This window comes from Amblyraja radiata, chromosome 24 (genome assembly GCF_010909765.2).
Source record: "Amblyraja radiata isolate CabotCenter1 chromosome 24, sAmbRad1.1.pri, whole genome shotgun sequence".
In the NCBI taxonomy this organism is placed as follows: Eukaryota; Metazoa; Chordata; class Chondrichthyes; order Rajiformes; family Rajidae; genus Amblyraja; species Amblyraja radiata.
The window spans coordinates 33,138,701-33,162,893 of NC_045979.1; the positions used below are offsets into that span (position 1 = coordinate 33,138,701).

Sequence of the window (24,193 nt, forward strand, 5' to 3'; positions counted from 1 at the left end):
CAATTCATTTCTGGGGCTGAGCTTCAGTGAGCAGCCCCTCAATAATCACAGCAGTTTTATGTAAGCAATCCAAGTACAATATATTACAATCACTGACTACTACCTCGCCTTGTACCTCACAGTGTTATGTGGGCTGTTGTAGTCATACAGCCACCATCTAGGGTTCCGCATTCACCATCGAGATATCTTACATGTTTCAATGTAACCTCCTCTCAACTCCTGTGGATTCAAACCCATCTCGTACAACTCTTCCTCAAAAGGCAACCACCCATTCCACACACTTATCTGGTCAACCTTCCCTGGCTGGCTTCCGATGCGTTAAGGTTCTTCCTTAAGTGAGGAAGTCCTCAAGATGTAGTCTTTAAGCCCCTGTCCCACTTAGGAGACCTAGACAGCAACCTCTGGTGACCTTGCCCGCCACCAAAGGTTTCCATGAGGTTTTGGTCACTCTCCCTAATGGTCGAAAGTGGTTTCCGCGTGGTCGAGGCTTCATCTAGGTCGCTGCTATTTTTTCATCATGATTAAAACCAGCCTCGATTAAAAATAGGTTGGCGTTTTAAAAATCGATTATTTTTTAGTTGAAGCCGGTTTTCTTCATAGTCGAGGAAGGTTTTCAACATATGCGTGGGAGGTGGTAGGAGGTTGCAGGTCACCTCGACCTTGATTTTTTTTTGGGTGGCGGGGAAGGTCACCAGAGGTTGCTGTTTAGGTCTCCTAAGTGGGACAGGGGCATTAGTTAGCAACACCCCAGGTAACTGAAGCATAACCTCCCTACTTCTGTGCAGGAAGGAACTGCAGACGCTAGTTTAAACCGAAGAATATCACATAAAGATGGAGTAACTCAGCGGGTCAGGCAGCATCTCTAGGAGACCCATCTTTTCAGAAGACCCATCTTTTTATGTCTATCTCCCTACTTCTGTGTTTAATTTATTTAGCCACAAGGGGCAGTGGCGCAGCGGTAAAGTTGCTGCCTTACAGCGCCAGAGACCCGGGTTCGAACCCGACTACGGGTACTGTCCATACGGAGTTTGCACGTTCTCCCCGTGACCGTGTGGGTTTCCTCCGGGTGCTTCGGTTTCCACCCACACTCCAAAGACGTGCAGGTCTGTGGGTTCATTGTCTCCGGTTAAAACATTGTAAATTGTCCCCAGCGTCTAGGATAGCGCCCATGTACGGGACGATCGCTGGTTGGTGCGGTGTTGGTGGGCCAAAGGGCCCGTGTCCGCGCTGTAATCTCGGAAGTGTAAAGATAAACAATTCCATTCTGTTACATTTCCAAACTACTTGCTGTACCTGCATACTAGTCTTTGTGAATTCGTGCGATCTAGTTGGAGGGCATGCCACTAGAAATCACATCCATTCAGCACATCAGAAAGAAAAGGGGAAACTCCAATTTCTGACACGTTTCTCTTTTTAGAGTCGTTCAGCACGGTTAACAGGCCCTTCGGCCCAACGTTCCCATGCCGACCAAGATGCCTCACCTACGCTAGTCCCACCTGCCCGCGTTTGCCCCATATCCCTCTAAACCTGTCCTATCCATGGACCTGTGCAAACATCTTTGTTTTTGTTCATATCCCATGGCGTTGGGAACAATTCCCATCTCAAATCAGCGAGCATGTACCTCTTTTGGACAGAACATCTTGGCAACTTTATTAAAATTACTTAAAAAAAATAATTAAGGAAAGCCTAGAATTCACACTTCACATCACAGCGGCAAGGTTGTTTAACTGTTCATAGTCATACACAGGCACAAAAGTGCGTAAAAGCAGAGTTTTAAAATACTCGCCTTCACAACTTAATTCTACTAGTGGTAGATACTTATAATAGAGGTGCAGTAACATTGATTCTATAGCCTCTAATTAAGCACGAGGACATTTTTGGCCAGCTCTACAACGTCCCATTGAATGCTCCGGGTTTGCTGTTAGTTAGGAATGACTAGGTGACTGGGAATTAGTGGTAGGAAAGTGATATGGCATTGTGAAGATATATACTATCATGGCATGCTCAATAATTTGTGACTTGGTGAAGTCCCTATCTCCGCCAACTCTTGCTTTGGACTGCATCCCACATGTTAAAAACAACTTGTTTCTTAACGTGAAAAGATAACTCGCACTCAGAGTCCAATCGTTCTGCAGATACCAATCTGGATCCGAAAGTCCGTTTAAGCCCAGACCATCGGATGAACAGTGCAAGGTTTTGAGTCGAGGTTTCTTGCGAAGAAGAGGAGCCTTCTCTGTGCGTCCCAGTTTCACACGTCGGGTGGGTAAAGAAATGGCTGGATCCTCGTTTGCTTGTGCTTCAGTTCTGTAACTATCTGGGTCGAGGCAAGGAGGAGAGGGTTCGTAGCCTGCACGGAATTCAGGAAGAAAAGCTTATCCCAGGGGAACTCATGGAACATCCATCAATAGCTTGGGGGAAAAACTGCAAACCGACTGCTTCATAGAAGCCAAATACTTCCGAATTCCTTAGTATCTGCAAACACAAAGTCAAGAAATTAGCTTTGATTATGGAGCAGAAGATTTGTGGCACATAAGGAGAATTTAAGATACTGAGATCTTTCTCCTCTTAATCAACACGCTTGAGCCATAGTGTGGAAACAGGCCCTTCGGCCCAACTTGCCCACACGGGCCAACATGTCCCATCTACACTAGTCCCACCTGCCCGCGTTTGGTCCATATCCCTCCAAACCTGTCCTATCCATGTACCTGCCTAAATGTTCCTTAAACGTTGCGATAGTCCCTGCGTTTAAGGATAGAGGGATAGAGCATGGGAACAGATTAAGAAAGAACTGCAGATGCTGGTAAAATCGAAGGTAGACAAACTGCTGGAGAAACTCAGCGGGTGAGGCAGCATCTATGGAGCGAAGGAATAGGTGACGTTTCGGGTAGATACCCTTCTTCAGACGGAGAAGGGTCTCGACCCGAAACGTCACCTATTCCTTCGCTCCATAGACGCTGCCTCACCCGCCGAGTTTCTCCAGCATTTTTGTCTACCAGCATGGGAACAGGCACTTTGGCTCACCGAGTCCACAGTAATCACCAACCATTAATCCAACCAAACTCTTTAATCAATCCATATTATTGTCACTAATTCTAGCACTCGCTCACAGACAACGGGTTTAGTTTTAGTTTAGAGATTGTTTGGTTCAGTTTAGTTTATTGTCACGTGTTCCGAGGTACAGTGAAAAGCTTTTGTTGCGTGCTGACCAGTCAGCAGAAAGACAATGTTTAGGAAAGAGCTGCAGATGCCGAAACAATCGAAGGCAGACAAAAAAGGCTGGAGAAACTCAGCGGGTGAGGCAGCATCAATCGAGAGAAGGAATAGGCGACGTTTCGGGTCGCGACCTTTCTTCAGACTGATGTCGGGGTGGGGGGGGGAAGAGAAAGTAGGCGGTGACAATAGGACTTGAGGGAGACCTGGGAAGGGGGAGGGGAAGGAGGGAGAAAGCAAGGGCATTCTAAAATTAGAGAGGTCAATGTTTATACCTCTGGGGTGCAAAATACTCAAGCGAAATATGAGATGCTGTTCCTCCAACTTGTGCTGGGCCTCACTGATTGAAACATGAGCTATGTCGCCTGGTACAATTCGTAGCCATTTATGTACTTTTGTTTAATGCATTTACTCTTGCAGTGTGGGATACAGCGCGGTGAATTTGGTCACAACCACACTTAATGGGATACTGACCAGATATGGACTGAGGTATTGATATTGGCCGGGAGACCTGGCATCTGCTCTTTGGCACACTTTACTTGCAAGGGTAGACAGTTCAAATATTGACAGTCCTCAGTTCAATGTTGTAACTGAAGTGGTTTTGAGAATGGTTAGGGCAGCACGTTAGCTCAGCGGTAGAGTCGCTGCATCACAGCGCCAGAGACCCGGGTTCGATCCTGACTATGGGTGCTGTCTGTATGGAGTTTGTACGCTCTCCCCGTGACCCGCGTGGGTTTTCTCTGGGTGCTCCGGTTTACTCCAACACTCCAAAGACGTACAGGTTTGTAGGCCTATTGGGGCTTTGGTGAAATTGTAAATTGTCCCTAGTGTGTGTGGGATAGTACTGGTGTACGGGGATCGCTGGTCAGCGCGGACTCGGTGGGCCGAAGGGCCTGTTTCTGTGCTGTATCACTAATCCAAGCCATATCTCTCTCTCTACATCACCGTCTATATAACTCATTTCCCTTTCCCCTGACTCTTAGTCTGAAGAAGGGTCTCGACCCGAAACACCACCTATTGCTTTTCTCCAGAGACGCTGCCTGACCCGCTGAGTTACTCCAGCTTTTTGTGCCTGTCGGCAAACTAAAAGGAACCTGTTTTTGTGTGGAAAATTGCTGATGTTATCTTCACAGTGACTCAAACACACCGTGCACTCACTCACCCTCAGATGTTACCTTGCCCACGTGAGTTATTTATACACAATGTTTTTCAAACACTCACCACTCTGTGTTCCTTTACAGTTCGTAATGGAGATCGTCCAGAGAGCTGTTGCTGTAAAGTGAAAATTGTTAAAGATTAATTGTGAATCAGCAGGCTCGTTGCTAAACTTAATATGTAGGAAGGAACTGCAGATGTTGGGGGTTTTTTTGTGTTTTTTTTTTTGCACTTTATCAGTTTATTTATTCATTTTTTCTTTTTAATTTAATTTTATTTATTAGAAGTGCAATACAGTGGTACCTTTTTTACAGGTTCCCAAAATTATGTTAACATAATACATTCTCTGTACAACTTCCTTTTTTTTTTTTTTAAAGAGAGAAATAAGAAAGAAAGAGATAATAAAGAATATATGCCGGTTTAGACAGAAGATAGACACAAAATGCTGGAGCAACTCCAGCGAGTCAGGCAGCATTTGGATTTATTTTAGAGATACAGTGTGGAAACAGGCCCTGCCTGTTTGTACGTCAATTGACTTCAGTAAAAATGTTAATTTGTCCCTAGTGAGTGGGATAGAGCTAGTGATCATTGGTTGGATGTAGACACAAAGATGCTGGAGAAACTCAGCTGGACAGGCAGCATCTCTGGAGAGAAGGAGTGGGTGGCTTTTCGGGCCGAGACCCTTTTACCGACTGGAATAGATAACGTTTTGGGTCAAGACCCTTCTTCAGGCGGAGAAGAAGTTTTTCAACCTGAAGCGTCACCCATTCTTCACTTTGCCATCATCTACAGTTCCTTCCTACACATTGAGTTTAATATTGCACCTGTTAAATCACAGTGGGAGGCCTCTTAAGACATTTGCTCTGGAAACTGACAAAGCAAATCTCTTCTATTGACACTTGTAAAATACTTTATCAAACATTGTAACACTCATTGATACTTTAAAGTATTGGGATTATCCATTGGATGTGGGGGGGTTCTGATCCTGTACCATTGTACATGTATCAGCAATGTTTAGTTTGGGCAGGTTTGGAGGGATATGGACCATGCACAGGCTACCCGGATCTAGTGTAGCTGGGACATGTTGGCCAGTGTGTGCAAGTTAGGCTGAAGGGCCTGTTTCCACAATGTATCACTCTATGACTCTACAGGGGAAGACAGTAAATAAATGAACAAGGAATAGGGCGGCAGGGTGGCGCAGCAGTAAGAGTTGCTGCCTCGCAGCGTCGGAGACCCGGGTTCGATCCCGACTACAGACGCTGTCCATACAGAGTTTGTACGTTCTCCCCATGACCGCGTGGGTTTTCTCCAAGATCTTCGGTTTCCTCCCACACTCCAAAGACGTACATATGTAGGTAAACTGGCTTGGGTAAATGTAAAAATTGCTCCTAGTGTGCGTGTAGGATGTGCGAGGATCGCTGGTCGGCACGGACTCGGTGGGCCGAAATGCATGTTCCCGCTCTGTATTTCTAAACTAAATTAAATGGCAAGAAATGAATTCCCTTTGTGCCTCCACATGTATCTTATGGATTGATGTATCAAATGGATTGATTTTAATCATGTATTGTCTTTCTGCTGACAGGATAGTCAAAAAAAATTTCACTGTACCTCGGTACACGTGACAATAAACTAAACTGAACTGAGATGCTGCTTGATCCCTTTGAGTTCTTCCAGAGGGGTTTTGCTGCACATTACATGATCTGCAATCTTTGTAGTGGCATTGATTAAGAAATGTTTGTGCGAGTCAACCCTCATTGAAAATGATCACTTAGGATTTAAGAAGGTTATTGGCTGCAACCTTCCCTCCATTGACGAACTGTACACTGCAAGGAGCAGGAAACGAGCGGGCAAGATCATCTCTGACCCCTCTCACCCTGGCCACAAACTCTTTGAATCACTTCCCTCTGGAAGGCAACTCCGGACTGTCAAAGCTGCCACAGCCAGACATAAAAACAGCTTTTTTCCCCCACGAGTAGTAGCTCAACTCAATAACCAAAAATCTGTAGCCTCCTTTTGCGCTGGTATTTTATTTAATTCACATGTTTAATCAATAATGTTTTATTATTAATGTTTAATGTTTTATGTGTCATTCCTAACTGCCACTGTATGTCATGTGGGTGCAGCAGCATCTATGGAGCGAAGGAGATAGGCAACGTTTCGGGCCGAAACCCGAACCGCTGAGTTTCTCCAGCATTTTTGTGTACCTTCGATTTTTCAGCATCTGCAGTTCCTTCTTAAACATTGTATGTCATGTTAACACTTGCGGGCGGAGCACCAAGGCAAATTCCATGTATGTGAATACTTAGCCAATAAACTTATTCATTCATTCATTCATTCATTCATTCATTCATTCATTCATTCATTCATTCATTCAAACGGTTTATGGGCTGCTGTCAGGAATAGAACTCCTGCATAAACTGGGAACTGCCTGTAAAGAACTGGCAGCAGCAAAGTGGGTGAACTCCTACCTGTTGTCTGGATCAAGACCTGGAGCGTGGTAGACTCTGTGGGCCATCCTCTGATTCTGCAAAAGACAGACACACGATTCTATTATTGAGACACAACAGAGTGCAAATGCTGGAATCTAGAGCCGAAGAAACAAACTGCTCAGTTTAGTCTAGTTCGGAGGGACAGCGCGGAAACAGGCCCTTCGGCCCACCGACTCCGCACAGACTAGCGATCACCCCGTACACTAGCACTATCCTACACGCTAGAGACCATTTACAATTTTTTACCGGAGCCAATTGGAGCGTGGGCGGAAACTGGAGCACCCGGAGGAAACCCACAAGGTCATAAGGAGAACGTACGAACTCCGTACAGACAGCACCCCATGGTCAGGATTGAACCCGGGTCTCTGCCACTGTAATGCCCCTGACCCACTTAGGAAACCTGAACGGAAACCTCTGGAGACTTTGCGCCCCACCCAAGGTTTCCGTGCGGTTCCCGGAGGTTGCAGGTGGTTGCAGGTAGTGGAAGCAGGTAGGGAGACTGACAAAAACCTCCGGGAACTGCGCGGAAACCTTGGGTCCAGCAAAGTCTCCAGAGGTTTCCGTTCATGTTTCCTAAGTGGGACAGGGGCATAAGGCAGCAACGTTTCCGCTGTGCCACACTGATGCCCCATTCTGGAGACATTAATATTGAGGATATTCTAATGGTTGCATTTCCGTCAATATTCATCACGCTAGGACAATTAACCTACAGACCCGCACGTCTTTGTGATGTGGGGGGGAATCTCGGTGGCTCCGTCGCACAGCGGTGGAGTTGCTGCCACACAGTGTCAGGTTCCCAGGTTCGATCCTGACTACGGGTGCTGTCTGGACTCAGTTTGTACGTTCTCCCCGTGACCTGCTTGGGCTTTCCCCGGGTGCTCCAGTTTCCTCCCACACTCCAAAGACGTGCAGGTTTGTAGGTTAGTTGGCTTGGTGAAATTGTAAATCATCCCTAATGTGTGTGGGATGGTGTAAGTGGTGTAATAGTTAGTATTGAACCCGTGTCGCTGGCACAGTAAGGAAGTAGGTCTACTGCTGTACCATTGTGCCACCCACCTAATGGTCAAATCACCAAAGGAAGAGAATGTATAAAGCACAATGTGCTGGAGTAACTCAGCAGGTGAGGTAGCATCTCGTACAGTTATACAGCATGGAAACAGGTCCTTCGGCCCAACTTGCCCACACCAACCAACATGGCCCATCTACACCAGTCCCACCTGCCTGCATTTGGCCCATATCCCTCCAATGAATGGACCTGTCTAAATGTTTCTTAAACAATGCGATAGTACCTGCCTCAACAACCTCCTCCGGCAGCTCGTTCCATACACCCACCACCCTTTGTGTAAAAAAGCTGTCCCTAGGGTTCCTTTTTAAAAAAAAGTTTAGTTTAGAGAAGCAGCACCCACCAAGTCTGCACCAAGCAGCCATCTCCGCTCATTAACACTATCCTACACACACCAGGGACAATTTTACATTTACACCAAGCCAATTAACCTACAAACCTGTACGTCTTTGGAGTGTAGGAGGAAACTGAAGATCTCGGAGGAAACCCACCCAGGTCACGCAGGAGAACGTGCAAACTCCGTACAGTCAAGCAGCAATAGCTAGGAGCGAATCCAGATCTCTGGCGCTGTGAGGCAGCAACTCTACTGCTGCGCCACCATCTGCAGTTCATTCCAACACATTTCAGGAGGGGAGACTTCTTCAGACTGATGTGCAGGAAGGAACTGCAGATGCTGGTTTAAACCGAGGATAGGCACAAATTGCTGGAGCAACTCAGCGGGCCAGGGTGATGTTTCGGGTCGAGACCCTTCTTCAGACTGATGTCAGGGGAGTGGGTGGTACAGAGATAGAATGTTGTCAGAGACAGTCAGACTGGTGGGAGGGGACGGGATGGAGAGAGAGGGAAAGCAAGGGTTATTTGAAGTTAGAGAAGTCAATGTTCACACCGCTGGGGTGTAAGCTGTCCAAGCGAAATATGAGGTGCTGTTCCTCCAATTTACGCTGGGCCTCACTCTGACAATGGAGGAGGCCCAGGACAGAAAGGTCAGTGTGGAAATGGGACGGGGAGTTAAAGGTGTTGAGCAACCGGGAGATCAGGTAGGTCTAGGCAGATTTGGTGTTGGGGAAAGGTTGTCAGATATGTTTAGGTGCTGGGGCAGCTGTAACCACAGTTCCTTCTGTTTCGCAGCCCAGCAAGTTGGAACAGGCCGAGTTGCATGTTTGTCATGGAACTTGCGTAGGCTTGCATGACGAGCCGACAGGCTGGTGTTGCAACCTGCCTTCTGCGGCCACTCCACCCACACCACAACAAAACAAGACAATGATCCACAAATCCTTTTTCCATGACATAACCTCCAGATTTCCCCACACAGCTTCCGTGAAGGTTGGACGTTTAAGAAAGAACTGCAGATGCTGGAAAAATCGAAGGTAGACAAAAATGCTGGAGAAACCCAGCGGGTGAGGCAGCATCTATGGAGCCAAGGTTAAACCACTGGGTTAGATCCCTTCGAGACTGCAGCTCATTGCCTCTGGGCCTGAAGGATACGGGTTCGAATCCACCTCCAGCTGATGAGCACCAATGCTCAGTGTCAGTGCACTGCTAAGGATGTAGGAGATAGGCCATTCAGCCCATCGAGACTGCTCCACCATTCAACAATGTCATCACTGGGTGCCCGCTATACCACCCACCAAATGGAGCTCAGGGCCTGGCAGACATTAACGCCAACAGAGACAACGACCTGGCTGCTCAACACCCAGCGTGAGATCTAACTATTCCTTTGGTTTATTTATGTTTCATTCCCAAGAAGAAGATGACTGATCTATCTTTCCCATTTAACCCCATTCTCCTGCCTTCTCCCCGTATCCTTTGACGACCATTCTAATCAAGAACCTATTATAAGTTGATGCTCATAAGTCATAGAGGCAGATTTAGGCCATTCGGTCCACTCCGCTATTCAATCATGGCTGATCTATCTTTCCTGCTCAATCCCATTCCCCATGCCTTCTCTCCGTAACCTTTGACACCCTTACCAATCAAGGACCTATCATAGGTTCATGTACAGGAGTATAGGAGCAGGGAGGTTCTACTGCAGTTGTACAGGGTCTTGGTGAGACCACACCTGGAGTATTGCGTAAGGTTTTAGTCTCCTAATCTGAGAAAAGACATTCTTGCCATAGAGGGAGTACAGAGAAGGTTCACCAGACTGATTCCTGGGATGGCAGGACTTTCATATGAAGAAAGACTGGATAGACTCGGCTTGCACTCGGTAGAATTTAGAAGATTGAGGGGGGATCTTATAGAAACTTACAAAATTCTTAAGGGGTTGGACAGGCTAGATGCAGGAAGATTGTTCCCGATGTTGGGGAAGTCCAGAACAAGGGGTCACAGTTTAAGGATAAGGGCAAAATCTTTTAGGACCGAGATGAGAAAAACATTTTTCACACAGAGAGTTGTGAATCTCTGGAATTCTCTGCCACAGAAGGTGGTTGAGGCCGGTTCATTGGCTATATTTAAGAGGGAGTTAGATGTGGCCCTTGTGGCTAAAAGGATCAGGGGGTATGGAGAGAAGGCAGATACAGGGTACTGAGTTGGATGATCAGCCATGATCATATTGAATGGCGGTGCAGGCTCGAAGGGCCGAATGGCCTACTCCTGCACATATTTTCTATGTTTCTATGTTTCTAAGGGTCTCCAATGAGGTAAATAGTGGTTGAGGACTTCTCTCTAGCTGTGGTCAGATGGTTCAGTTGCCCGATAACAGCCTGGAAGAAACTGTCCCTGAATCTGGAGGTGTGCGTTTTCCTGCTCCTGCACCTAATTTCTATGTTTCAATGTTACATCAGTTTCTATGTTATATCAGTTCTGGGAGCAGAAGTAGGCCATTTGGCCCATCGAGTCTACTCCACCATTCGATCGTGGCTAGTATATTTTTCCCCCTCAACCCCATTTTCTTGCCTTCTCCCCATAACCTTTGACACTCTTACTAATCAAGAACCCATCGACCTCGACTTAAAAACAGAAACAATGACTTGGCCTCCACCGCCTCCACATTGTGTGCTGCGCGCACGGAGTATTTCAGTTTTTATCTCTTTGATCATCTGCCCTCAGGCTTTAAACTGTTTTTCACGGCGCTACTTCAAAGAAATGTATGGGAGTGGCATTTGAGAGCTATAGACCTGCACGGGAAGGTAGACGCTCCCGCCCCCACGAGTCTCGGGTAGATGGTGCTCGTCAGCCTGGGAAGGCAGTCCATCTAGGGGAGGGAAAACTCTGATTTAAAACCTCCACTGCCTTGTGGCCATTTCCAGTCATGGAAAAGGCTCCTGGAGTAAACCTCAAGAAAATCCGGAGTCGGAGCCCCTAAGGCAGTTTGTCGTTGTCTACAACCTCGCTCTGGCAGCTCCTGCGATGGCGCTGGTGCCAAACTGTAACGGCCCCACTGTTTCTTTGGATCGATCAGCGACGTGGAGAGGGGGGACGTGCTGCATGGGCAACAGCCTGTCCTCCATATGACATCGATCGCCCAGGCTTGCATCCGACCACACATCATCTGCAAACTAGGATGCATCACCCATGGGCAGTCATGACCGAGGCGGGCCTACTAAAGGCACATTTGAGAACAGGAGTGACACAAAGTGTGTGGGGAAATAAAAAAAAACTCCTCCAGCAGTTAGTGTTTACCTCACGAGTTCAGCATTGGAAACCTATTGTGCCTCCAGCACACAAAGTCTTTTATGAAGAATGATCCCGGGGATCATTAGGTTCCCGTATGATGAGTACATCAGGGCACTGGGCCTGGACTCGCTGGAGTTTAGCACAGAGAAGTTTTGAGAGGAATGTTGCCAGGACCAGAGGGTCTGAGCTATAGGGAGAGGTTGAGTAGGCTGGGACTCTTTTTAGACAATAGGTGTAGGAGTAGGCCATTCGGCCCTTCGAGCCAGCACCGCCATTCACTGTGATCCTGGCTGATCATCCACAATCAGTACCCTGTTCCTGACTTCTCCCCATATCCCCTGACTCCGCTATTTTTTTTTAAGAGCCCTATCTAGCTCTCTCTTGAAAGCATCCAGAGAACCGGCCTCCACCGCCCTCTGAGGCAGAGAATTCCACAGACTCGCCACTACCTGTGAGAAAAAGTGTTTCCTCGACTCCGTTCTAAATGGCTTACCCCTTATTCTTAAACTGTGGCCCCTGGTTCTGGACTCCCCCAACATCGGGAACATGTTTCCTGCCTCTAGCGTGTCCAAGCCCTTAACAATCTTATATGTTTCAATTGTTACTACAATGTTGCTACAATTACAGCTGTAGATAGAGGAAGAGAGTCATAAGAAGGAACTGCGTGCGCTGTTAAAATCGAAGGTGGACACAAAATGCTGGAGCAACTCAGCGGGTGAGGCAGCATCTCATGAGAGAAGGGTCTCGACCCGATACGTCACCCATTCCTTCTCTCCTGGGTTGCTGCCTCACCGGCTGAGTTACTCCATCATTTTGTGTCTACCTTAGAGCAAAAGGGGAACAGCAGCTGAATAGGAATCACCCATCTTACCACTTTCTTCCAGATTTGGAAGATGCAGACGGATACAAGGATTATCCCGACAAATAATGCGATGCATACATCGAATATAGGCATATTATTGTCCATCGTCTTGCCCTGGTCTCCACTTTCATGCTTTGCTGTGAAGGCACTGGGAGCGCTGCCAGTTAGCGATGGGTATACTGGTCCGTGAGTACTTGCTGCCTGCGACACGTTGTCCTGGCGATGGGCTGGATCGGCGAGCAGTGTCTTCTTGGTTCCCCCGGTTTTATCCCCCTTCAGCGCGTTGACCAGGGTGCCCGTCACCTCCGCCGCGGAGCCTAGCTCGTTGGTCATCGTAGTCCGTCTAGGAGCCGCCGGGGAAGTGAGAGGCGGAGGCTGGCTGGGAGCGCTGCCAGTTAGCGATGGGTATACTGCAGTGCTGGTCATAGATTGGGCTTCAGTTGTAGGCCCGCTGTGAGTACTTGCTGCCTGCGACACGTTGTCCTGGCGATGGGCTGGATCGACGATCAGTGTCTTCTTGGTTCCCCCGATTTTATCCCCCTTCAGCGCGTTGACCAGGGTGGCCGTCACCTCCGCCGCGGTGCCCAGCTCGTTGGTCGTCGTAGTCCGTCTAGGAGCCGCCGGGGCAGTGAGAGGCGGAGGCCGGCTGGTAGCGGGCAAATATTGCGAGCAAACTTTGGCGGCGAAACTGTCCGTGGCCGCAACACCGTTAGGGAAGACCCCGCAGGAGTTCAACTCCAGGGAAGTGTTGAGATCTGCAGGAACAAACATACACGTCAGGTCTCAGAAGCAAAGAACTGCAGACGGCTGTTCAATAGGGGCGGCACGGTGGCGCAGCGGTAGAGTTGCTGCCTTACAGCGCCGGGGACCTGGGTTCGATCCTGACTGCGGGCGCTGTCTGTACGGAGTTTGTACCTTCTCCCCGTGAACCGCGCGGGTTTTCTCCGGGAGCTCCGGTTTCCTCCCACACTCCAAAGAAGTACAGGTTTGTAGGTTAAATCAGTAAAATTTAAATTGTTCCTAATGTGTACGATAGTGCTAGTGTACGGGGTGATCGCTGGTCGGCGCGGACTCGGTGGGTTTAAGAGCCTATATTCGCACTGTATCTCCAAAGTCTAAAGCTAACGGTGGTATGAAAGACTAAATTTTCTCTAGTACATAAAATTCAATAAAATCCTACTTACCTCTTGGGAAACTGGAATCATTGGTGTGCTGTTTTTCGCAGCGATCAATTATAGTGCCATAATGGGAAACATATGCTTCACTGTATGCAAACAGGTCTCTTGTACATCCAGTAACTATCCTTGGTTTTGTCTTCCTGCACGTCTCATTAGCGCACTGCGCCGAGGAATTAAAAAGAAAAAAGAAAGTTAATCCCCATATTTATAAAGTCAATGCTATATTTTCACAAATGTAAAACTAAGTTGTAAAATCAGTAAAGGGCCTGTCACACTTAGGCGATTTTTTCAGCAATAGCCGAAAAATAGGCTGTCGCCACATGGTGGCAGCTTGACACGGGGTGACGCCTGTATTGTCGCGAGCGGTCTCCTCGAGTGTCGTTACTTATTTCTTGTCGCCGCTGAATTTGGAAATTTAAAAAAAAAATAAATTTTTAATTAAAATTAAAAATATTCTTGTCACCGCTGGATTTTGAAATGTTCAAAACCTTTCAGCGACGGTGGGATTGCCGTTGCCTGACGTTGCCCGTCTTCTTCTGTCGTAGGTGCTGTCGCAGGTTGTTGCCAGGATGACGCCAGGTGACGTTGGTTGTCGCCGGGCGTTGACCTCGGTGAATTCCATTGGCGGCCACCTACGTCATCCTACGTCAACCGGCGACAGGTACCGGCGTCAAGAGAAGTCTTCAGTTGTCTTCATTTGTCGCCGACAGGGTCATTGGTTGTTGCGGGTGGAGGTGAGTTGACTTTGGGTGTCGTAGGTTGTCGCCTGTGTGGTCGTAGGTGGACGCCCCAAGTCGCGAAGAATTGTGTCGCAGCTTGACGTCGACTTGGTGGTAACTCGTCGAAGACATTGTCGGAGGGTGGGTCCATTTCGGCGTCCCGCTGTGACTGCGACTGTCGCCGGCAGTCACCTGAAAAATCGCCTAGGTGGGACAGGAGCTTTAGTCACAGGCTTTTACAAAGCAAAAAGTGCGCAGCGGTAGAGTTGCTGCCTTGCAGCGCCAGAGACCCAGGTTCGATCCCGACTACAGGTGCTGTCTGTGCGGCGTTTGTACGTTCTCCCTGTGGCACAGTGATTCTGCCCGACTTGCTGAGTTACTCCGGCACTTTGTGTCCTCTTTTGTCAACCAGCATCTGCAGTTCCTCGTTTCTAGAACTAGTTGTGGATGGGTGATCGATCGATGGTCGGCGTGGATCCGATGGGCTAAGGGACCTGTTTCCACGCTGCATCTTTCAATCAGTTGATTCAAGGAAACTGCCAGTTGCGTTACCCAGTGGCATGAAAACTTTTAATAATACATCCCATTGCCACTGAGTGTAGGGTCGTCAGAACTTATTTGCATTTTGTGTCTCAGGCACTGCACAAGGCAATTCCCTGCTCAAAGGTTCATTGGTCGTAGGAACAGAATTAGGCCATTCGGCCCATCAAGTCTCCTCCACCATTCAATCATGGCTGATCTTTCCCTCTCAACCCCATTCTCTTGCCGTCTCCCCATAACCTTTGACACCCTTACTTATCAAGAACCATTTTCTTAATCCCCACTTTAAAGATAGCCAATGACTTGGCCTCCACCGCCGTCTGTGGGAATTCCACAGATTCACCATCCTCTGACTAAAGAAATTCCTCCTCGTCTCTTTTCGAAATGTACGTCCCTTTATTCTGGGGCCGTACCCTCTGGTCCTAGACTCTCCCACTAGTGGAAACATCCTCTCCACTCTATCCAGGCCTTTCGCTATACGGTACATTTCAGTAAGGTCCCCCCCACCCTTCCTTTTAAAAATGTATTACTTCTGTAGTTTAAACACAAAAGTAGCAAAAATCAAACCTTTTCAAATTCAACAACGTAAACATTCCGAATACTTGTTAGCCAAGTTGTTATATTATTGACAACATGATAATTAGTTGCGTTTTCTCTAAAGTATTGCCGAAGGTGGTCAAAGGCGTTAATCAGCTGTTGAGCAGTGATGTCAATGAAACAGCAGTCAGTCTGTTGAGTAAATAATGAAACAACGTTAATATTTCTTCCATTTAAGAAAACATATGATATCTTTTTTCCCCCGAGATACAAGGCAGCAACAGGCACTTTGGCCCACTGAGTCCGTGCCGACCAGCGATCCCCGTACACTAGCACTATCTTACACACTGAGGCCAATTTACTATTTTTACCGAAGCCAATTAACCTACAAACCCGCACAATTCTTTGGAGTGCAGGAGGAAACCTGAGCACCTGGAGAAAACCCGCGCAGTCACGGGGAGAACGTACACACTCTATGCAGACAGCACCCATGGTCAGGATCGAACCCAGGTCTCTGGCGCTGAAAGGCCGCAGCTCTACCACTGCGCCTCTGTGGATCATGTTTAGTTAAGTTTAGTTCGGAGATACAGTGGGAAACAGGCCCTTCGGCCCACCCTGGCTGTGCTGAACATTGATCACCCCTTCACATTAGTTCTATGGTAACCCACTTTCTTATCCACTCCCTACACACTGGGAGCAATTTAATGAGGCCAATTAACCTACAAACCTGCACATCCTTTGTGTGTGGAATGAAACTGGGGCACCTGGAGGAAACCCGCGATGTCACAGGGAGAACGTGCAAACTCCACACAGTTAGCCCTCAGCTTTCCTTTGCTGGAGTCAAACGTCAGCCCCCGTTGAGAGCTAGAGTAAAGAGCTAGGAGCAAAGAGGTCCTTCTGTAGTTGTACAGGGCCCTAGTGAGACCACACCTGGAGTATTGTGTGCAGTTTTGGTCCCCTAATTTGAGGAGGACATTGAGGGAGTGCAGCGTAGGTTTACAAGACTAATTCCCGGGATGGCGGAACTGTCATATGCTGAGAGAATGGAGCGGCTGGGCTTGTACACTCCGGAATTTAGAAGGATGAGAGGGCATCTTATTGAAACATATAAGATTGTTACGGGTTTGGACACGCTAGAGGCAGGAAACATGTTCCCGATGTTGGGGGAGTCCAGAACCAGGGGCCGCAGTTTAAGAATAAGGGGTTAGCCATTTAGAACGGAGATGAGGAAACACTTTTTCACACAGAGAGTTGTGAGTCTGTGAAATTCTCTGCCTCAGAGTGCAGTGGAGGCCGGTTCTCTAGATACTTTCAAGCGAGAGCTAGAGAGGGCTCTTAAAGATAGTGGAGTCAGGGGATATGGGGAGAAGGCAGGAACGGGGTACTGATTGGGGATGATCAGCCATGATCACATTGAATGGCGGTGCTGGCTTGAAGGGCCGAATGGCCTACTCCTGCATCTATTGTCTTTTTTGTTACACCCTTTATCCTGTGTCTGTACACTGCAGGCGGCTTGACTGTAATCATGTATAGTCTTTTCGCTGACTGGATCGCACGCAACAAAAACGATTTTCACTCTGCATCGGTGCATGTGACAATAATAAATAAACTAAAGGTTTAAATAAATAACTAAATAAACTAAGTTTTCACCGATTCGAACTCAGAGATTTACGGTGATGGCCGCTCGTCGGTACTCGGGGCTCTCGTGGCCATTTTTCAACAAGTTGAAAAATCTTCACGAGTCTTCCCGTGCTTACCTGCCGTTAGCGAGTCTTCCCGAGTACCTGCCGTTAGCGAGTATTCCCGAGTACCTGCCGTTAGCGTTACAAGCCGCTAAGAGACGTCCCCGAGCTCCGACGTATCCGCTACGTACATTCTCCGTGCTTATCACGAGTTTGATTTTTTTTAAACTCGGGAGAGCTCTTGGAATGAACTCGTACCGTGGGACAGGGCTATTAGTGTGCGGGGGTGGGGGTGGATCGCTGGTCGGCGCAGACTGGGTGGGACGAAGGGCCTGTTTCCGTGCCATATCTCTAAAAACTACAACAACAAAAAAACTAAATAGGAATTTCTTACCAGGTTTTTAGCTTCTGTATCTGTTAAAAAATCATACTGTACAATACTTGGTAGAAGATTATCGTTCTGGAAAAGAAGATACCATTTGGACTATTGAAATTAGTGCTTTTGAGATGAATCAGTATTTGCAGCTTGCAGTTTTTTTATCAGGTGGTTTTTAACCAAGAGATTTTAAGTTGTAACAAGGTTAGTAGCACTCATGTACATAATTAATAGCTCAGGGTTAAATAGGGTGGCGATATATTAGAGGGAAAGCAGGGTTTATGAATACTGACGAGAGCAAATGCATTCGGAGGCGTTGCAGTGTGGGTGTTGTTTCAGTTTGCTAACCAGTTTCTTGATCCATCTTTGGAGCCTGACAGTTAACTCTTTGGAGGGTTCCAATAATTCACACAATGACGAAGTTGTCGTCAGAGGCGTGGCCAGAGGCAGCAGCAACACAAGACACAAGATGCAGAGTGCCTGCAACAAAAATGCAGAGATAGTTAGTGTCATCTCCATGTCTCAGTCGCGCATGCAGAGAATGGGGGGGGGGGGGGTACTCTGACATGTCTAGACAACAGGCATTTGGCCTTTCCTTCTCTCCAGGGATGCCGAAATAGACAACAAAAGCTGGAGTAACTTAGCGGGACAGGCAGCATCTCTGGAGGGAAGGAATGGGTGACGTTTCGGGCCAGGACCCTTCTTCAGGCTACTTCTCGAGTCAGAAGATGGGTCCCAACCCGAGACGGCACCAGTCCTTTCTCTCCAGAGTTTCTGCCTGACCCGCTGAGTTACTCCAGCACTCTGCATCTAACTTTGGTATAAACCAGCATCTGCAGTTCCTTCTGACACGTCTCGAGAGATGCTGCCTGTCCCGCTGAGTTACTCCAGCACTTTGTGCCTTTCTTCGGTTTAAACCAGCATCTGCAGTTCCTTCATAGGCATTTGGCCCACTGCACATCTCACCGTAGACCAAGCATCATAACCTTCTGATCTCTGAACTGTACAGCACAGAAAAAGGCCCTTTGGCCCACAATGTCTGTGCTGAATATGATAGAACACAGGAAAAGGCCCTTCGGCCCACAATATATGTTGTATGTGATAGAACAATAGAACAGTACAGCACAAGACGAGGCCCTTTGGCCCACAATATCTATGCTGCATATGATAGAACATAGAACAGTACAGTACAGGAACAGGCCCTTCGGCCCACAATGACCTCGGGTAGGGAGGTGCCCTGGTAGACCCATTGTTGGCTAGGGAAGATGTTAGCTCAAGAGAGAATCAATGCGGTGAACTATAGAAGTGATAAAACGACTGGGTGGGAGGAAGGGGACAAGAGGGAGGAGAGAAGAGAAGTAGAAGATATTTAAAATAAGAGAATGTAATATTCATGTGTTGTAAGCTGCCCAAGCTAAATACAAGGTGCTGTTTCTCCAGTTTGCGTGTAACCTCACTCTGGCAATGGAAGAGGCCCAGTTATAGCTCTTAGGGTTAACTGAATCAAGGGATATGTGGAATAAAAGCAGGAACGGGGTACGGATTTTGGATGATCAGCCGTGATCATATTGAATGGCGGTGCTGGCTCGAAGGGCAGAATGGCCTATTCCTGCACCTATTTTATAGGTTTCGATGTCTCTATATTTCCTTGATCATCCTTGATTTCCTGTGATCTGCATTTTCACACCTTACCCTTCCATTTCCCTAGTTTCCTTCTCCCAGGAATGTCAGACTGAAGAAGGGTCTCGATCCGAAACGTCACCCATTCCTTCTCTCCAGAGATGCTGCCTGTCCCACTGAGTTACTCCAGCATTTTGAGTCTATCTTCCTCACTTCATGGCGGGTAGATCACGAGGGGTTGGGGAGTGATTAAGAGCCTGTCCCACTTTCACGACCTAATTCACGACCTTTTTTTACTCGTGGACATTTTCCATCAGGCTAGAAAAACGCCCCGACCTACTTGATGCCACGAGTACCTACGACTAGCATCGCGACCTCCTACGACCTCGTGATGACCATGCTGTGAGTATGAGTCAAGAGCAAACTTGGCAGAGGTCGTGAAAGTGGGACAGGCCCTTTAAAAATAGCCATCCTCACATATTTTAAACGTTACTGGAGTCAAATAATACGTCAACAATACTTTTAATCCCAGTGAGACGAAGGATATTTTTATGATATTAATTCCTTTCACTGAAATGTGCCAATTTTTAGTCATAGTCATAGAGCATGGAAAAATGCCCTTTGGTTCAACTTTCCACACCGCCCAACATGCATGGACTGGACTAGTCCCACCTGCCCGCGCTTGGCCCATATCCAACTAAAGCTGTCCTATCCATGTACCCGTCTAAATGTCACTTAAACTTTATGATAGTCCCTGCCTCAACTACCTCCTCCGGCAGCTCGCTCCATACACCCACCACCTATTGTGGAAAAGTTGCCCCTCAGGTTTCTATTAAATCTTTTCCCCTCCCCACCTTAAACCTATGTCCTCTGGTTCTCGATTCCCTTACTCTCAAGTCAAGTCAAGTCAAGTCAAGTCAAGTTTATTTGTCACATACACATACGAGATGTGCAGTAAAATGAAAGTGGCAATGCTCGCGGACTTTTGTGCAAAAGACAAACAACCAAACAAACTATAAACACAATCATAACACACATATTCTTTTACATAATAAATAATGGAAGGAAAAACGTTCAGTAGAGTTAGTCCCTGGTGAGATAGGCATTTACAGTCCGAATGGCCTCTGGGAAGAAACTCCTTCTCAACCTCTCCATTCTCACGGCATGGCAACGGAGGCGTTTGCCTGACCGTAGCAGCTGGAACAGTCCGTTGCAGGGGTGGAAGGGGTCTCTCATGATATTGTTGGCTCTGGAGTTGCACCTCCTGATGTATAGTTCCTGCAGGGGGGCAAGTGAAGTTCCCATAGTGCGTTCGGCCGAACGCACTACTCTCTGCAGAGCCTTCTTGTCCTTGGCAGAGCAATTCCCAAACCAGATGGTAATGTTCCCGGACAAGATGCTTTCCACCGCCGCTGCGTAGAAGCACTGGAGGATCCTCGGAGACACTCTGTGCATTTATCCCATCTATTCCTCTCGCGATCTTGTGCACCTCTATAAAATTACCCCTCATCATCTGCGCTTCAGTGAATAGGGTCCCAGCCTGCTCAACCTCTCCCTATAGCTCGGGCCCTCGAGCCCTGGCAATGTCCTCAGAAATCTTCTTTTCTTGAATAACATCATGTTTATTAAAATTCTGCAATCCTTCAAATTGGAAATCCATCTGTGTGTGTAAAGTCGATAGTGTGTCCAAACGCCACGCCACTGCAAACCACGGTGATTTACAAGGATCATCTTCTGTTACCTCTCTCTCTGGATAGACACAAAAAGCTGGAGTAACTCAGCGGGACAGGCAGCATCTCTGGAGAGAAGGAATGGGTGACGTTTTGGGCCGAGACCCATCTTCAGACACTTTCTTCGGCTCCCTCCTTAATACTGAAGAAGATTGCAAACTGTTTCATTCAGTATGCTTTATATCTGCAGTAAGGGCGAGGCAACACTGTCTATCCATTCCCTCCATAGATGCTGCCTGGTCATAGAGAGTCGTAGAGTGATACAGCGCGGAAACAGGCTCTTCGGGCCAATCTGCCCGCACCGGCCAACATGCCTCATCTACACTAGTCCCACCTGCCTGCGTTTGGTCCATATCCCTCTAAACCTGCCCTATCCAAATGTTTCTGAAAGGTTGGGATAGTCCCTGCCTCAACTACCACCTCCGGCAGAAATAGATGCACTGAGTTACTCCAGCACTTTGTGTCCTAATGTGTGTTTTAAAAAAAATCTACTTTCAAGTTGCAATGAGGTGATTGGGGACATGGTTGGATAGTTTTACCAAACTATAGAGCCTTTTTTCCAGTGTGCAATGTTAAAGACTAGAGGACATAGTTTTAAGGTGAAAGGGCAAAGTATAAAGGAGGTGTTGGAGGCAGACACAACAATGGTGTTTAAGAGGTCTTTCAATGGGTGCATGGAGGGATTGGGGGTGAGGGGGGATATGGATCATGTGCAGGCAGAGGAGTTTAGTTTGTGGGCCGAAGGGCCTGTTCCTGTCCTGTACTTTTCCAAGGAGAAACTAGGAACTGCAGATGCTGGTTTACAGAGAAAGGACACAAAGTGCTGGAGTAAGGGTTGGCGTTGTGGCGCATCAGCAGAGTTGCTGCCATTTTCGATCCTGACCACAGGTGCTGCCTGTACGGAGTTTGCACGTTCTCCCCGTGACCTGCGGGGGTTTTCTCCGGGTGCTCCGGTTTCCTCCCATGCTCCAAAGACGTTTAGGTTTTGTAGGTTAATTGGCTTTGGTAAAAATGGAAAAATTGTCCAAAGTGTGCAGTAGGTTCGTGTAGGTAGGGCCCAAGGTCCTGTTTCCACATCATATCTCCAAAGTCTAAAGCTGTGGGTCCAATTTAAGTGCTTTGATTGAGTTCTCTTCTAGACTTCAAGTATAAGTAACAACAATTTTACACTCCTGAGGATTTACTAACTCACTCCAGAATGCACAAATTGTATATTTTCAATTTTGTTTAGTTTAGTTGAGAGATACAGCGTGCGGAGAAGGCCATTCAGCCCACTGAGACCGCACCGACCCGCAATCCGCGCACATTAACACTAGCCTACACACACTAGGGACAATTTCCACTTATCCCAAGCCAATTAACCCGCAAACCTTACACGTCTTTGGAGTGTGGGAGGAAACCGAAGATCTCGGCGAAAACCCACGCGGTCACGGGGAGAACGTACAAACTCCCCGCAGGCAGCACCCGTGGTCAGGATTGAACCCGGGTCTCTGGCGCTGTAAAGCAGAAACTCTACCACTGCGCCACCGTGCCCCCCCCCCCCCCCCCCCCCCCCGCTTCGATAAAGGCTGCCAAACTTTGGCTGACAATTAAAAAACGAATGGATAAATAAATATGGATGAGTTTCTTATTTCTGAATCCAGACTTCAAACAAGTCAGAGAACAAGTTGGTCATTATTCTAAATTGGCTCTGTGTGTGTGTGTGTGTGTGCACAGTAGAAGGCTCCAAAGGATTCCTTGGAACACAAAGTTATGTAATTTAAAGTAAACAACTGATTTCTCTTAAAGAATAAGTGATGTAAATCAGAGATGTAATTGGAGCAATTACCGTGTCATGCTAGGGGCAGCAGGGTGGCGCAGCAGTAGAGTTGCTGCCTTACAGCGCCAGAGACCCGGGTCCGATCCTGGCTACCGGTGCTGCCTGTATGGACTTTGTACGTTCTCCCTGTGACCACGTGGATTTCTACCGGGTGCTCCGGTTTCCTCCCACACTCCAAAGACGTGCAGGTTTGTAGGTTAATTGGCTTCTGTAATATTGTATATTGTCAATTTATGAATAAGGAGTTATGCCCCTGTCCCACTTAGGAAGCCTGAACGGAAACCTCTGCAGAATTTGTGCCCCACCCAAGGTTTCCGTGCAGTTCCCGGAGGTTCCCAGAGGTTTTTGTCAGCCTCCCTACCTGCTTCCACTACCTGCAACCACCTGCAACCTCCGGGAACCGCACGGAAACCTTGGGTGGGGCACAAAGTCTCCAGAGGTTTCCGTTCAGGTTTCCTAAGTGGGACAGGGGCATAAGCCATTTAGAACGGAGACGAGGAAACACTTTTTCTCACAGAGAGTGGCGAGTCTGTGGAATTCTCTGCCTCAGAGAGCGGTGGAGGCAGGTTCTCTGGATGCTTTAAAGAGAGAGCTAGATAGGGCTCTTAAAAATAGGGATATGGGGAGAAGGCACGAACGGGGTACTGATTGGGGATGATCAACCATGATCACATTGAATGGCGGTGCTGGCTCGAAGGGCCGAATGGCCTACTCCTGCACCTATTGTCCCTTGTGTGTAGGATAGTGTATAGTGGATGGGGTAATCACTGGTTGGCACGGGCTCGGTTGGCCGAAGGGCCTGTCTAAAGGACCCGGCACTGCGGTAGAGTTGCTGCCTTAAGGGCCTGTCCCACTTTCACAACCTTTTTTTACCACTGGACATTTTTCATCAGGCTAGAAAAACAGCCCGACCTACTTGATGCCACGAATATCTACGACTAGCATCACGACCTACCTACGACCTCGTGACGACTATGCTGCGAGTACGAGTCAAGGGCAAACTCGACAGAGGTCGTGAATTAAGTCATGAAAGTGGGGACATGGCCCTTTACATCGCCCGAGACCCAGGTTCGATCCCGACTCAGGGTGTTGCCTGTACGGAGTTTGTACGCTCTCCCCATGACTGTGTGTGTTTTCTCCGAGATCTTCGGTTTCCTCCCACATTCCAGTCGTATAGGTTTGTAGGTTAATTGGGTTGGTATAAATGTAAATCGTCCCTAGTGTGTGTAGGATAGCATCAGAACGCGGGGATCTCTGGTCGGCACGGACACGGTGGGCCGAAGGGCCTGTGTCCGCGCTGAATCTCAAAACTAAAATAAACGAAATTAAAAGTCTGGGCTTGTTGAGTAACTATTTTATCCTGAATCTTCTCAAATCCCCAGAGTTATGCAGCACAGAAACGGGCCCAATTCTGCTTCCTATTCACTGCTGAACATCTTTTCAATCTTTTTGTTTTTTTACCGAAAACATGGCAAGTCGAGACAATTTCTCTGCATAACTTTAATTTCCTGACCCTCCCTGGCCCCAGAAACATTGTCTCTGGAGTTGTGACTAAAACCCAATACATTGTGTTCCAACAATAGCTTAAATTGATATCC

General features: G+C 47.7%; 1 protein-coding gene across 2 annotated transcripts in view; it reads right to left on the bottom strand.

The window, feature by feature from the left end:
• Positions 1 to 1,399: 1,399 nt before the first annotated feature.
• Positions 1,400 to 24,193, bottom strand: part of LOC116986995 — a 45,941-nt gene continuing 23,147 nt past the window's right edge. The window contains exons 2-10 of one of the 2 annotated variants that reach the window (XM_033042878.1): positions 17,775 to 17,906; positions 17,445 to 17,510; positions 15,417 to 15,560; positions 13,579 to 13,735; positions 12,808 to 13,149; positions 12,404 to 12,576; positions 6,834 to 6,889; positions 4,432 to 4,482; positions 1,400 to 2,472 (exon numbers count right to left, since the gene is read on the bottom strand). In XM_033042878.1, coding sequence (XP_032898769.1) covers positions 4,446 to 4,482; positions 6,834 to 6,889; positions 12,404 to 12,576; positions 12,808 to 13,149; positions 13,579 to 13,735; positions 15,417 to 15,560; positions 17,445 to 17,510; positions 17,775 to 17,906 — 1,107 coding nt within the window. In that variant the 3' untranslated portion in view covers positions 1,400 to 2,472; positions 4,432 to 4,445. Of the gene's footprint in view, positions 2,473 to 4,431; positions 4,483 to 6,833; positions 6,890 to 12,403; positions 12,577 to 12,807; positions 13,150 to 13,578; positions 13,736 to 15,416; positions 15,564 to 17,444; positions 17,511 to 17,774; positions 17,907 to 24,193 lie in introns of both variants that reach the window. The other variant, XM_033042876.1, reaches the window with a different exon arrangement.